This window comes from Nerophis lumbriciformis, linkage group LG12 (genome assembly GCF_033978685.3).
Source record: "Nerophis lumbriciformis linkage group LG12, RoL_Nlum_v2.1, whole genome shotgun sequence".
In the NCBI taxonomy this organism is placed as follows: domain Eukaryota; kingdom Metazoa; phylum Chordata; class Actinopteri; order Syngnathiformes; family Syngnathidae; genus Nerophis; species Nerophis lumbriciformis.
The window spans coordinates 5,430,596-5,445,709 of NC_084559.2; the positions used below are offsets into that span (position 1 = coordinate 5,430,596).

The window sequence follows — 15,114 nt, forward strand, 5'->3', positions numbered from 1 at the left end:
CTCACATTACAGGCAATTTAAGGAAAGCAGGGGACACTTTTAGTTGTTACATATTTAGTTAAAAAAGCTATAAAAAAAAAACATGGTAACCCCATATTCTAATTAACAAAGACTTAATTTAGTTATTTGGACAATAGGGGAACATATAAGGGTTAGGATTAGGGTTACTAATAAGCAATAATTCTGAGGTTATTGAGGGAAGACTCTTAGTTAATGGCTTACTGGTTGTATAATAAGGCAATGCAGAATAAGGCATTAATAAGTACTTAATAATGACTAATTAAGAGCCAATGTTACTAATTTGCATGTTAATAAGCAACTCATTAATGGTGAATATGTTCCGTATACTAAAGTGTTACCGACTTAATTTAGAGTTATTTGGACACTAGGGGAACATATAAGGGTTAGGGTTACTAATAAGCAATAATTCTGAGGTTATTGAGGGAAGACTCTTAGTTAATGGCTTACTGGTTGTATAATAAGGCCATGCAGAATAAGGCATTAATAAGTACTTAATAATGACTAATTAAGAGTCAATGTAACTAATTTGCATGTTAATAAGCAACTCATTAATGGTGAATATGTTCCGCATACTAAAGTGTTACCGACTTAATTTAGAGTTATTTGCACACTAGGGGAACATATAAGGGTTAGGGTTACTAATAAGCAATAATTCTGAGGTTATTGAGGGAAGATTCTTAGTTAGTGGCTTACTGGTTGTATAATAAGGCCATGCAAAGTAAGGCATTAATAAGTACTTAATAATGACTAATTAAAAGCCAATATGTTACTAATTTGCATGTTAATAAGCAACTAATTAATGGTGAATATGTGTTCCCCATACTAAAGTGTTACCAAAAACATTGTACAGGGAAAGTTTTGAATAATTCTAAATTAACCAAATATTTAGAAATTCTGGCAGCAGGACTAACTTTCCCAACCATTTTTGAGAATATTCACCTTTGTTTCAAATGCTGACAGATATGCAAACCGTATAGGTTTAATATTCCTGATAATGTTTCCAACAGGGGCTTTACTAGACCTAATACTGTACTGGGGCACAAAGAATTCATGAGAGCGTGCAAAGTGTGCGAGACATTCAACACTTATTTATCATAAAAAAACAAATAGTTCTTTAAAATATTCAATCATATCAGACTATGTCGTCTAGATCTTTGATTAACCATCTGAAATTTACTGCGGTAATGCATTTGGTTCTCAGTGTCATCTCTCTCTGAGGCCCATCAACTTCCTGCAAATATGTACATAGTTTAAAGTCTCCTATCTGCATTTTTTATGCTCTTCGGTTTTCACATGGGATTATAGGAACTGTTTACAAAGTTATCCCACCCTTCCTTGTGACAACAAAGTCACCTGACCAAAAAGCATCCTGTAAGAAACTGACAGGTTTTTGTTTTCCCAAAAAATAGTTTTTTCCTCATACGGGAGGTTTTGTATTTCTGCCATCGATATTCAAAATCAAAATCAGTAGAAGCATTTAAGTCCCATCTTAAAAGTCATGTGTATACACTAGCCTTTAAAGGCCTACTGAAACCCACTACTACCGACCACGCAGTCTGACGACTATTAAGTAGTCTGTTTTCATCGCAAAATTCCACAGTATTCTGGACATCTGTGTTGGTGAATCTTTTGCAATTTGTTCAATGAACAATGGAGACAGCAAAAAAGAAAGCTGTAGGTGGGAAGCGGTGTATTGTGGCAGGTGTTGTGCCGGATAACGCACCCCCGCCGTAGAATGCACCCCTTGACTGTTGAAACACAGCCGGTGTTTCATTGTTTACATTCCCGGAAGATGACAGTCAAGCTTTACCATTGGCCTGTGGAGAACTGGGACAACAGAGACTCTTACCAGGAGGACTTTGAGTTGGATACGCAGACGCGGTACCGTGAGTACGCATGCAGCTGCGGCTTCCAAACATTTGATCGCTTGCCCGTACGTGTGTGCCGCTATGTGCATGTCACGTACGTAACTTTGGGGAAATATATGTGCTGTATGAACTTTGGGGAGGTGAACGGTACTTTGGGCTGTGGGATTGAGTGTGTTGTGCAGGTGTTTGAGTTGTATTGGCGGGTTATATGGACGGGAGGGGGGAGGTGTTTGTTATGCGTGATTAAATTGTGGCACTAAATTGGCCCTAGTGTGTGAATGTGAGTGTGAATGTTGTCTGTCTATCTGTGTTGGTCCTGCGATGAGGTGGCGACTTGTCCAGGGTGTACCCCGCCTTCCGCCCGATTGTAGCTGAGATAGGCTCCAGCGCCCCCCGCGACCCCAAAAGGGAATAAGCGGTAGAAAATGGATGGATGGATATTAAATATAAGCCTGGTTGTGTTGTGGCTAATAGAGTATATATATGTCTTGTGTTTATTTACTGTTTTAGTCATTCCCAGCTGAATATCAGGTCCCACTCGCCTCTCACAGCATCTTCCCTATCTGAATCGCTCCCACTGCCCTCTAGTCCTTCACTCTCTCTCTCCTCATCCACAAATCTTTCATCCTCGCTCAAATTAATGGGGAAATCGTCGCTTTCTCGGTCCGAATCGCTCTCGCTGCTGGTGGCCATGATTGTAAACAATGTGCAGATGTGAGGAGTTCCACAACCTGTGACGTCACGCTACTCGTCTGCTACTTCCGGTACAGGCAAGGCTTTTTTATCAGCGACCAAAAGTTGCGAACTTTATCGTCGATGTTCTCTACTAAATCCTTTCAGCAAAAATATGGCAATATCGCGAAATGATCAAGTATGACACATAGAATGGACCTGCTATCCCCGTTTAAATAAGAAAATCGCATTTTAGTAGGCCTTTAAATAGATCCCCCTTTCAGACCAGTTGATCTGCCGTCTCGTTTCTGCGCTGCCCCCCTCTCCTGCGTAGAGAGGTTATTAGGTTACCATAGATGATGCCACGGAAACCCATTCCATGAAGCTCTCTGCGTACTGTACGTGGGCTAATTGGAAGGTCACATGAAGTTTGGAGCCCTGTAGCAACTGACTGTGCAGAAAGTCTTTGCACTATGCGCTTCTGCATCCGCTGACCCCTCTCTTGTCAGTTTACGTGGCCTACCACTTGTTGGCTGAGTTGCTGTTGTTCCCAAACTCTTTATTTTTCTTATAATAAAGTTGACTTTGGACTATTTAGGAGCGAGGACATTTCACGACTGGATTTGTTGCACAGGTGGCATCCTATGACAGTTCCACGCTGGAAATCACTGAGAGCGGCCCATTCTTTCACAAATGTTTGTAGAAACAGTCTCCATGCCCAAGTGCTTGATTTTATACACCTGTGATTAGGACACCTGATTCTCATCATTTGGATGGGTGGCCAAATACTTTTGGCAATATAGTGTATGTTGCCGAGCTAGCTAGGACTTCACTTACCTCGCTCGTTCCTCGCTGCTTTATCCCTGCTGCGGGCGAAGAACTTTCTGATATCCATCTAGGAGTTACAGTTTGAGTCAAATAAAAATCAAAATAGTATAATTAACAAGTTGTCGGCTAACGTTACTTACCTCACGCAGTGATTGTCATCGCCTCTCTCTCTCGCTCGAGAGCGAAAGTATTATCAGCTGAAGATGCTACACGTAAATAAATCACCATTTTAATTAACCATGTGCGCATTGTTTACGTAGCAATCAATTACCATACAAGAAGTATGTGCGCTGTAGTCTATGCTATGTAGACTTAAAACTCTTTTTTTTTTATTGGTGACATTTTTATTGGGGCACTGCAGATTTTTACTGGGGCACATGCCCCAGTAAAAATCTGTCTGGTGACGCGGCTGGTTTCCAAATATTTACACATTTCGGCGGAAAGACCAGATTTTACATTGTTTCTAATAATAATAATAATAATAGATTTTATTTGTGAAAAGCACTTTACATTGAGTAAACAACCTCAAAGTGCTACAGTGCATTAAAAAAAAGAAAAAGAAAAAGATGATAAAAAATAAATACAAATAAAAACTAGAACAGCCAAATAGCTAAAACTAGTATGCATATATCTAAAAAAAAAAAACGCTTTTTTTAAAAAGAAGGGTTTTTAAGCCTTTTTTAAAAGCATCCACAGTCTGTGGTGCCCTCATGTGGTCAGGGAGAGCGTTCAATAGACTGGGAGCGGCGGCGCAGAAAGCCCGGTCTCCCATTGTTCGTAGCTTTGTCCTCAGAGGTTGGAGGAGGTTAGCCTGTCCGGAGCGGAGGTGCCGTGTGGAGGATTTGGGGGTGAGTACCGTATTTTTCGGACTATAAGTCGCAGAATATATGCTTAATATAACAAGGTGGAGACCAGGTGACAATATAGACAGCTGGGATGTTCATTGTAATAATAATAATAATAACTGGGATTTATATAGCGCTTTTCTAAGTACCCAAAGTCGCTTTACATGTAGAACCCATCAATCATTCACACCTGGTGGTGGTAAGCTACTTATATAGCCACAGCTGCCCTGGGGTAGACTGACGGAAGCGTGGCTGCAATTTGCGCCAACGGCCCCTCCGACCACCACCTATCATTCTTCATTCAATTCACCGGTGTGAGTGGCACCGGGGGCAAAGGGTGAAGTGTCCCGCCCAAGGACACAACGGCAGCGATTTTTTTTTTTTTTTGGATGGTAAGAGGCGGGGAGCGAACCTGCAACCCTCAGGTTTCTGGCACGGTTGTTCTACCCACTACGCCATGCCGCCCCTGTAGAACAAACGCCATAAAAATGAACAAGCGTCTTTGTTTTAGGCGAGCCAAAATAGCATTGTAAAATCAGTAGCGAAAAGTTAAAGACCAAGCAATGTACAGCAATCGTGTTTCTCACAGATTGTCAATCTATTTGCGGCTGTAGGAGCCATAAAATAATTTTCATATTTTTTTAAAAAGCTAAAAAAAATGCTTACATATGTATACTGTATTTCCAGACCATAGGGCGCACCAGATTATAAGGCGCACTGCCAATGAATGGTCTATTTTCTATCTTTTTTCATATATAGGGCGCATTATACCTCTAAAGGCCTTAGTGGCCACATGCGTGGACAGCACCTTTTATCGTATTTTTTGGACAATAAGTCGCAGTCTTTTTTATAGTTTGGCCGGGGGTGCGACTTATACTCAGGAGTGACTTATGTGTAAAATTATTAACACATTACCGTAAAATATCAAATAATATTTAGCTAATTCACGTAAGAGACTAGACGTATAAGATTTCATGGGATTTAGCGATTAGGAGTGAGATTGTTTGGTAAACGTATAGCATGTTCTATATGTTGTAGTTATTTGAATGACTCTTACCATAATATGTTACGTTAACATACCAGGCACGTTCTCAGTTGGTTATTTATGCCTCATATAACGTACACTTATTCAGCCTGTTGTTCACTATTCTTTGTTTATTTTAAATTGCCTTTCAAATGTCTATTCTTGGTGTTGGCTTTTATCAAATAAATTTCCCCAAAAAATGCGACTTATACTCATACTTGCCAACCCTCCTGGATTTTCCGGGAGACTCCCGAAATTCAGCGCCTCTCCCGAAAACCTCCCGGGACAAATTTTCTCCCGAAAATCTCCCGAAATTCAGGCGGCGCGAGAGGCCACGCCCCCTCCAGCTCCATGCGGACCTGAGTGACGTGTTGACAGCCTGTTCACACGTCCGCGTTCCCATAATATAAACAGCTAATGATCGAGGGCGAGTTCTTGGTTTCTTATGTGGGTTTATTGTTAGGCAGTTTCATTAACGTCCTCCCAGCGTGGTAACAACACACAACAACAGCAGTCAAGTTTTCGTCTACCGTAAAGCAGTTCGTCTGCCGTAAACAGCAATGTTGTGACACTTTTAAACAGGACAATACTGCCATCTACTGTACATGCATATGTGACCCACCCATAATGTGTCACATTTTTGTGTTGATTTATTTATTTTATTTTGTGGTTTGAATTCGTTTTTAGAGCTGTCATTACACATTTATCAGTATTCACATTGGTCAGTAGGGGGCAGTAGGGCGTTTATTCCCAATTGAATGCTATCACCTGCAGACCGGAAGTGTCTTGTCATTATGATGAGCGCGACCAGTCTGTGAACAATTGAAACGTCCTGTGTGCATTTTCCTCCTGTATAACAGGTTAGTTTTGGTGAATCAACTCACTGAATAATATCCATGTGATCTTTATAAGTTTAAGTACACATTCTGATGGTGGAGCCTCACTCTAAAGTGTTTGTGAGTTGTAGTTTGTATTTGTGAATGAATCCAGTGCACAGCAATACAAAAAGGCGACGTGAGTGCGCAATGTTTATATAGGAACTTCTGATCCTAATTCAGACTCCCAAATTAGAGCTCCCGTTTTCTTATAGATTTTATAATGTATATTTGTATAATGTGTGTGTTCTGAAATAGTGACAGAGAATAGAACAAGGATGGACAATTCAACCCTTAACTCAACAATGAGTATATGAGTGTTATGTGTGTGTATATGTGTAAATAAATGAACACTGAAATTCAAGTATTTATTTTATATATATATATATATATGTAATAAAATATATATATTGCTAGAATTCACTGAAAGTCAAGTATTTCTTATATATATATATATATATATATATATATATATATATATATATATATATATATCTTAACCATGCCCCCCAACCACGCCCCCGACCACGCCCCCCACCCCCCGAAATCGGAGGTCTCAAGGTTGGCAAGTATGCTTATACTCCAGTGCGACTTATATATGTTTTTTTCCTTCTTTATTATGCATTTTCGGCCGGTGCGACTTATACTCCAGTGCGACTTATATATGTTTTTTTTCCTTCTTTATTATGCATTTTCGGCCGGTGCGACTTATACTCCGGAGCGACTTATACTCCGAAAAATACGGTAGTTCTTTGAGGTAGAGGGGGGCATTTCCATGGAGGCCCTGGTGGGTTAGTAAGGAGACTTTGAATTCAATTCTGGATTGTGTACCTTATTTTTTATGTGACAACCATACAGAAAAATAAATACTTCTGGCAAATATTTAGCAAAGTCAGACTAATGTGAGAATAAATGGAAAAACGTGTAGCTGTGTGCATTCGCATTTTAATAGGACAAAAGCAAGAAAAACACAGAATACAGTAGCAGAGTCATCAGTTCTCAGGGCTAACTCCTTCCGAGACAAAAGGGTCTGAAGAAAACTGCAGGCACTGCCTAATACAAAAAAAATCTAAGTATTTTATTAGCTAAAAGAAAGCAGCTCCATAAGGCAACAGCAATGTAGGCCTCTCTTCTCTATGACAAACAGAGCAGGTGTAAAGGTTGAAGGATCCTCTGACTTTTGATATAAAATACTGGCATCCATAGAAAAAACAAGAGTCCAACATGTTTCTTTACATTAAGATTGTGTCAAAACGTTTGAAGCCTGCACTGCATGGCAATGCTATCCGAGTCCCTGCATGGAAGAATCCTTTTGTCACGTTTGGCTGTGCCGTTCTGCTACGCACATTATGGGAGTTCACTGCAAAGTTGTGCCAAGCTAAATGAAAGCAAGCACCCACAGTCAACAGTAGTATTTTACTTACATCATTTTCGATTGAAGACTTATTTACACGAGGCTAAAAGAGACTTGAGGCTGTCCAAAATAAAAAATATATTTTGGTAGATTGCTCAAGAAGAAGAAAGGGGAAACCTGTGCAATATTGATCTGCCTTTACAGAGAAACGGCAGTGGCAACAATCCCTGCAATAGACATTTTCATTCCTCAAAGAACTTAGCAAAATTCACTTTTTTTTAAAAAAAACGCAAAGTGGAAGCAATTTGTAAAATCCTGGGGGGGAAAAAGTCATTTGCAGTTAACTTAAAAACAGTAAGAGCCCTGGATCTCAGCCAGTCTTGGCTAACACAGGGGGTGTAAAACCCGTGTGGCTCAAAATCCTCCCTGGCTGGCGTTACCCTCAAAGAAGTCCCATTTACATCTCCAATAGAAGTCAACCTTCCCGTTCAGAGCCACATCCTAGTAAGACTTAGTCCAGCCAAAAAGGGGAGGTGGTGATAACGCAGCCCTGCAGGGCATCTTAATGCCCCCCCAAAAAGGCTGACTGTTGACATATCTCTGTTTCTATCCCCCTTATTAGTGTGTGGGGTATCCTGCGGCTCCCATACCGGGCTGGTTGGCCAACATACTCCCATTCAATCCCTGTGCGGCCTCCATAACCCCACCGTTACTGATGGCGCTCATGCCAGTCCACCCAGCATTGGCCGGTAAGTGACTGCGGAAAAGGAGGGTAAAGAGAGAGAGAGACAAGACAAGAGAAGACAAAATGCCAGCAGGTTAGAAGAGATGAGGTGAGGGGGGGGCACCAAAGACACTTAAGAGTTACTAGAGTCTGGACAAGCTTGAATGGAGGACAGAAAAGCAAACGAGGATTAGAGGCAGAAACAAATAGAAAGTGGTGGTGATTAAAAAAACATAAAATAAGAAAATGGTTGTTTGTACTCCCTCTCCAAACTGCCAACAAGCATCAGACGTTACACAATGATCCACTTTAACTAGAGATGTCCGATAACATCGGACTGCCGATATTATCGGCTGATAAATGCTTTAAAATGTAACATCGGAAATTATCGATATCGGTTTCAAAATCATTGGTATCGGTTTCAAAAAGTAAAATGTAAGACTTTTTTTAAAACGCCACTGTGTACACGGACGTAGGGAGAAGTACAGAGCGCCAATAAACCTTAAAGGCACTGCCTTTGCGTGCCGGCCCAGTCACATAATATCTACAGCTTTTTACACACAAGTGAATGCAACATACTTGGTCAACAGCCATACAGGTCACACTGAGGGTGGCCGTATAAACAACTTTAGCACCGTTACAAATATGCGCCACACTGTGAACCCACACCAAACAAGAATGACAAACACATTTCGGGAGAACATCCGCACCGTAACACAACATAAACACAACAGAACAAATACCCAGAACCCCTTGCAGCACTAACTCTTCCGGTGCGCTACCCCCTACCCCACCACCTCAACCCCTTCCCCCCCCAACCCCGCCCATTTCAACCTCCTCATGCTCTCTCAGGGAGCGCATGTCCCAAATTCCAAGCTGCTGTTTTGAGGCATGTTAAATAAAATAATGCACTTTGTGACTTCATTAATTAGTTGGCATTTTTTTTCCCATAACTTGAGTTGATTTATTTTGGAAAACCTTGTTACATTGTTTAATGCATCCAGCGGGGCATCACAAAAAAATTAGGGATAATAATGCGCTAATTCCACGACTGTTTATATCGGTATCGGTTGATATCGGAATCGGTAATTAAGAGTTGGACAATATCGGAATATCGGCAAAAAAGCCATTATCGGACATCTCCAGTAGTAACCCATATGCATACTTGCCAACCTTGAGACCTCCGATTTCGGGAGGTGGGGGGTGGGGGCGTGGTCGGGGGTGGGGCGGGGCGTGGTTGGGGGCGTGGTTAAGAGGGGAGGAGTATATTGACAGCTAGAATTCACCAAGTCAAGTATTTCATATATATATATATATATATATATATATATATATATATATATATATCTACATCCTGAAAATATGCAAACAAACTGTTTAGATAACAGATACTTCAAACTTGCATAAATAAATATTAAGGAATGTAACATAACTTAGCTTCTGAGAGTTTCAAAATGTAATGAATAAAACGCTAAAGTTGTTGATACACAAGCAATTATTTTAATTAAATATGGTCATTTTAAATGAGTTATTATGATAATTTAAAATCAATTATTTCAAATATGTTTATTTGAATGTATAATTCTATGGCTGGATGTAATAAGGAGTCACGAAAAAATACAAATAAAAATACAATTAATTTTGATGTTTTTAGCAAAATATAGTAAAAATGTACTTAGTTCTTTTTTTTTAATTAATAAATATATTTATTTTTAGGTAAGATAAACATAATAATACAATTTATCTCTAGTCTGGATGATTTAGTTCTTGTCACCCTGTTGTCCTCCCGTCATGAAAAAAGGCTGTCCTCACTCAGGTCCGCATGGAGCTGGAGGGGGCGTGGCTTCCAGCTCCGGCTGAAAATCGGGAGATTTTCGGGAGAATATTTGTTCCGGGAGGTTTTCGGGAGAGGCGCTGAATTTCGGGAGTCTTCCGGAAAATTCGGGAGAGTTGGCAAGTATACCCATATGTCACTCAAAAGATTATAACCATTGGAATCATTTTTATAGGTTAAAAATATCCAATTTTAATGATATTGTATTATGCCAAGGTAGCCCAGTTAACTGCCTTTTTGTAATGAAAGACCTGTGTCACGTGACTTCAAACTTGACACCTCATTGGCTGGCTCTGAGACAGGATCGATTGCGTTGGACAATATCGGAATATCGGCAAAAAAGCCATTATCGGACATCTCTAACTTTAACCAACGACTACACAAATCAACCTCACAATTTTGTATGGATGCTCAACAACTTGGACCGTGTACAACAAACGGTTGGTTTATTGATGGGGCTGCACAAAACGTCACTGTACATTGGCAAGAATATGAATACATTTTTTTTTTAAACATCTTTCTGACATTCCTGTACAAATTTAAACTTCCAGGTGCTTTTTATTATTGATAGAAGAAAGTCAGAGCAAATCAATTGGGTGGGTAAAACAATGACATGAGTCACAGAAAAAAAAAAAAAGACCACATGAAGTTTATAGGGAACACTTAATCGTCACAATTGAAAAGCAGGGATATTTGTCTGTGCTGCACCAGCTATTTGTGTAAATCCAATTGTGTAACAAAGCTGTTGCAACTGAAAATGGCAAATTGTCTATTGTGGTGACAGGACGATCGACAAAAAATATTTGTCACATGATAGGAACGTAGCATCGCTTGTTTCGGATTGTTATGCTTTGGTTTTGCAGTGTCCCTGGTAGTATGAGGTAGCACCAGGTTGGCAAAGAAGACACAATAGTAGATGTTAGTGTTTTTTTTGTTGTATTTTATCTTCCATCTATACATATTAGTGAGCAATATGTAGTAGTTTTTCCTTTTACATTACACTTGACTTCTGTCACTGTATGTAAAAACCTGCACTGCAACAACGTAATTTCCTCATTGTGGGATAAATAAAAGTCTATCCTATCCATAGTTTCTAGATCACGTTAATCAAACCTGACTCCAACAAATCCTCTCCAGGACATTATACAGGATGTTCTTTACTGTAAGTCAGTGGTTCTTAACCTGGGTTCGATCGAACCCTGGGGGTTCAGTGAGTCGGCTTCAGGGGTTCGGCGGAGGTCAAAACACACCCGACTCATCGTGTAAATACAAACGGTTCCCTATACGATACTGATTTGCAGGTGTGTAATTTGTTGTGAGTTTATGCACTGTGTTGGTTTTGTTGTTTGAACAAGGTGATGTTCATGCACGGTTCATTTTATGCACCAGTAAAAAAAAACATGGTAACACTTTAGTATGGGGAACATATTCACCATTAATTAGTTGCTTATTAACATGCAAATTAGTAACATATTGGCTCTTAACTAGTCATTATTAAGTACTTATTAATGCCTTATTCGGCATGGCCTTATTATAACCCTAACCCTCTAACCCTTACCAAATAACTCTAAATTAAGTCTTTATTACTTAGAATATGTTCCCCTAGTGTCCAAATAACTCTAAATTAAGTCTTTGTTACTTAGAATATGTTCCCCATACTAAAGTGTTACCAAAAACATATAATTTTGTCTTGAATTTGAAAAAAAAAGACATTTTATTTTTCACTAAAGAAGGGTTGGGTGAATGCGCATATAAAACTGGTGGGGTTCGGTACCTCCAACAAGGTTAAGAACCACTGCTGTAAGTCTAGACAAAAAGGAAACGTGGAGTTTTGCAAAACTAATTGACGTGATTTTGCAAAGCGCATCAACCTTAACATGGCAAATGTTGGTCATTACACTAAAAATGTCCCACTTTTCGTATGATTCAAAGAGTAAAGCGTCTCGGTTATTGCACGGTCAAACATTACATATAACAAACTAGTCCGTTTGCCAGTGTATCATTCCGCAAAATCGAGTGCCCAAACAAAGAAACCCACGCATTGATGACTAAATCTCTGTACTTTGTTTTTATTGTATACGACTGCAAAACAAGCCACTACGGGGCCAAAGAAAGTTGAGAGTGCCAGCACTTTGATAAGGTGAGAAACACTATTAAAATGAAGAACAAAGTACAAAGGTATCTCTCCTCTACCCTCCTTACTGTCTTCACCAACAAGAGTCTTCAATAAAAGATAAGAGTGATGTTAAAAGTTAATTTATCAATTGCAATCATCATTTGTAAAGTATTTTAAGTTGTTTCTTGCCTGTAAAACTATGACTCTTCTATATAAAATGTGTTGGATTAAAAGGATTTCTTAAAGGAAACTTGTTAAGTTTTTTGTTCGATTTGAACTTGGTAGGACCTTTTAGAACGTCTAACAAAAACCAAGGTAGAGTGTTCAGGCACAGAGACATAGTCCGGGGTGAATACATTAACATACTGCTGCACCATACGATGGTTGTTTTTGGCCTCAACTGGATTTCCTTGATGGATTATGCCTTTTATCCACAGACACTCCGGACTGCTAGAATATCAACTTGAATCAACAGGGTCTCATATGTGATTAGGTGTTCCCTTGGTATGGAGCAGTGTATATGAACAGTCTTAAAAGGCAGTGAACCTTCATTGCAATCATTAACCCGCCTCGGGACATGGACAGTGAATGAAACTCAAATGTTCACATTTCCAAAAATGTTTTTAAATCCCAACTTCCAAATCAAATGACAAAAACTGAATTACAACGCTATAAAAAAAATAAACACTTGATTCAGATGTGAATGAATCAGGGATGATCCAACAAACAAAAAGTTCCTCCACAAGTTGAAAAGGCAAGATGCTGATGGGAAAGTGGGTGGATGTGGATTTGACAGAAAGAGAGAGGTGTCACAGCTCCCCTCCTACGGCCACAATTGGCTTGTGAAGACCCAATCTTGGTGGTGCTTGAGTAAAAGTAGGAGGTGAAGGGAGGCCCTTTGAATGACGTACTACTTACTTGAAGCCCTGCTGATTCCAGGCCTGACCATAGACACCGTAAGTGGGAACCTGCCACCCGTTTGGGACATACTGGCTAATCTGAGGCCCGTTGCTGTACCACTGTCCCCACTGGTTGTAGGGCTGAGCTGCCGGGAAGCTCACCTTGTTCTGCTGTAGGACAAACAGGAAAAATGTAGATTTAGAATGGCTGGAAGTGGCACATTCAGCGGTGATAGCTTTACATCGAGAAGTTGAAACCAACACTACATGTTTAAAAAATTTAGTAAAGTTCAAAAGAGCCTTGAGGCCTTTCTTCCCTAATAGTTGAGTACCGGTAGTTGTTCCTAGTTTAGTTTGCTAAAATGATGCTAGATTACAAAAATGGGGAAAAAAACAATAAGATTGAAGCTTAAAGGGGAACATTATCACCAGACCTATGTAAGCGTCAATATATACCTTGATGTTGCAGAAAAAAGACCATATATTTTTTAACCGATTTCCGAACTCTAAATGGGTGAATTTTGGCGAATTAAACGCCTTTCTATTATTCGCTCTCGGAGCGATGACGTCACAACGTGACGTCCAGTGTTGGGACTAACGCGTTACAAAGTTCCAGACCGTAGTTGAGGGGCGCAGGGAAGACGTTCCTCCAGGGCCTATGTACGTCTTCGGGGCTAACAACCTTCACTTTACCCGGCAGTGGGTCTTTACAGCTGAGGGTGAATGACGAGACCGGCGGTTTGTTGCAACTTTGTGACTTTATTGGACGCAGCCATCCACCAAGCTAGAGCACCTGCACGCACTCACTGTCGCCGCTCGCTCACCTCTCTCGCCCACTCACTCACTGACGTCACTCACCTCACATGCTGTCATATCTTAAAGGGCCACACACACAAAAACATACGCTACTCTCATAACAACTAACAAGACATCATGGCGAAGCCAGAAGTCGAGTTTTTTAACATGGAGACATTCTCAATACTTTTCTTTTGTCGAGCACAAAGAAAATAACATTTTAGTTAAATGTAAGTTGTGTCTTGGATCAAAGATCCTATCTACTTAAAGTTAAAGTTAAAGTGCCATTATGTTGCAGCTATTTAAAATAGTTTTGTCAATTTGTTCTGGCCTGAAATAAATTGGCCCTTTGAAACATATCTTTGTCTTTGTGTGTTGTATGTAGACCACATTGCTTTTTGAGTTCAGTGATGCAAATGCATGTCAAGTTGATCAACACATTGTATTATTCTCCAGTGCAATAACAGTACTGAAATGAAGGCTAAAAGGGCATTTATGGGAGCCTTAAAAAAAGGGGGAAAAAAGAAGTAACTAAATAGTTACTTTTCACAGTAACGCATTACTTTTTGGTGTAAGTAACTGAGTTAGTAACTGAGTTACTTTTGAAATAAAGTAACTAGTAACTGTAACTAGTTACTGGTTTTCAGTAACTAACCCAACACTGGTGACGTCACATCGGGAAGCAATCCGCCATTTTCTCAAACACATTACAAACACCGAGTCAAATCAGCTCTGTTATTTTCCGTTTTTTCGACTGTTTTCCGTACCTTGGAGACATCATGCCTCGTCGGTGTGTTGTCGGGTGTAACAACATGAACAAGGACGGATTCAAGTTGCACCAGTGGCCCAAAGATGCGAAAGTGGCAAGAAATTGGACGAATGTTGTTCAAAATACGAGGATGTGGTGAAAGCCGACGAAATGGTCAGTCGTTTGTTCCGCACACTTTACCGACGAAAGCTATGCTACGACAGAGATGGCAAGAATGTGTGGATATCCTGCGACACTCAAAGCAGATGCATTTCCAACGATAAAGTCAAAGAAATCTGCCGCCAGAAATCTGCCGGAGTGTGTGAGCAATTCAGGGACAAAGGTCCTCGGTAACACGGCAAGCAATGGCGGTTTGTTCCCGCAGACGAGCGAGCTAAACCCCCTGGATGTCTTGGCTCACACCGCTTCTACCGTCCCTTATGCCACCGAAGATGATCAAGAGAAGAATATCGACCCTAGCTTCCCTGGCCTGCTGACATCAACTCCAAAA

At 40.2% G+C, this 15,114-nt stretch overlaps 1 protein-coding gene across 1 annotated transcript in view; it reads right to left on the bottom strand.

Annotated features, from left to right (window-relative positions):
* Window positions 1-7,058: 7,058 nt before the first annotated feature.
* Window positions 7,059-15,114, bottom strand: part of LOC133623038 (cytotoxic granule associated RNA binding protein TIA1-like) — a 28,808-nt gene continuing 20,752 nt past the window's right edge. Inside the window, exons 11-12 of the mRNA XM_061985954.2 lie at window positions 13,080-13,231; window positions 7,059-8,244 (exon numbers count right to left, since the gene is read on the bottom strand). Of these exons, the coding sequence (XP_061841938.1) occupies window positions 8,106-8,244; window positions 13,080-13,231 (291 nt within the window). The 3' untranslated portion in view covers window positions 7,059-8,105. The remainder of the gene's footprint in view (window positions 8,245-13,079; window positions 13,232-15,114) is intronic.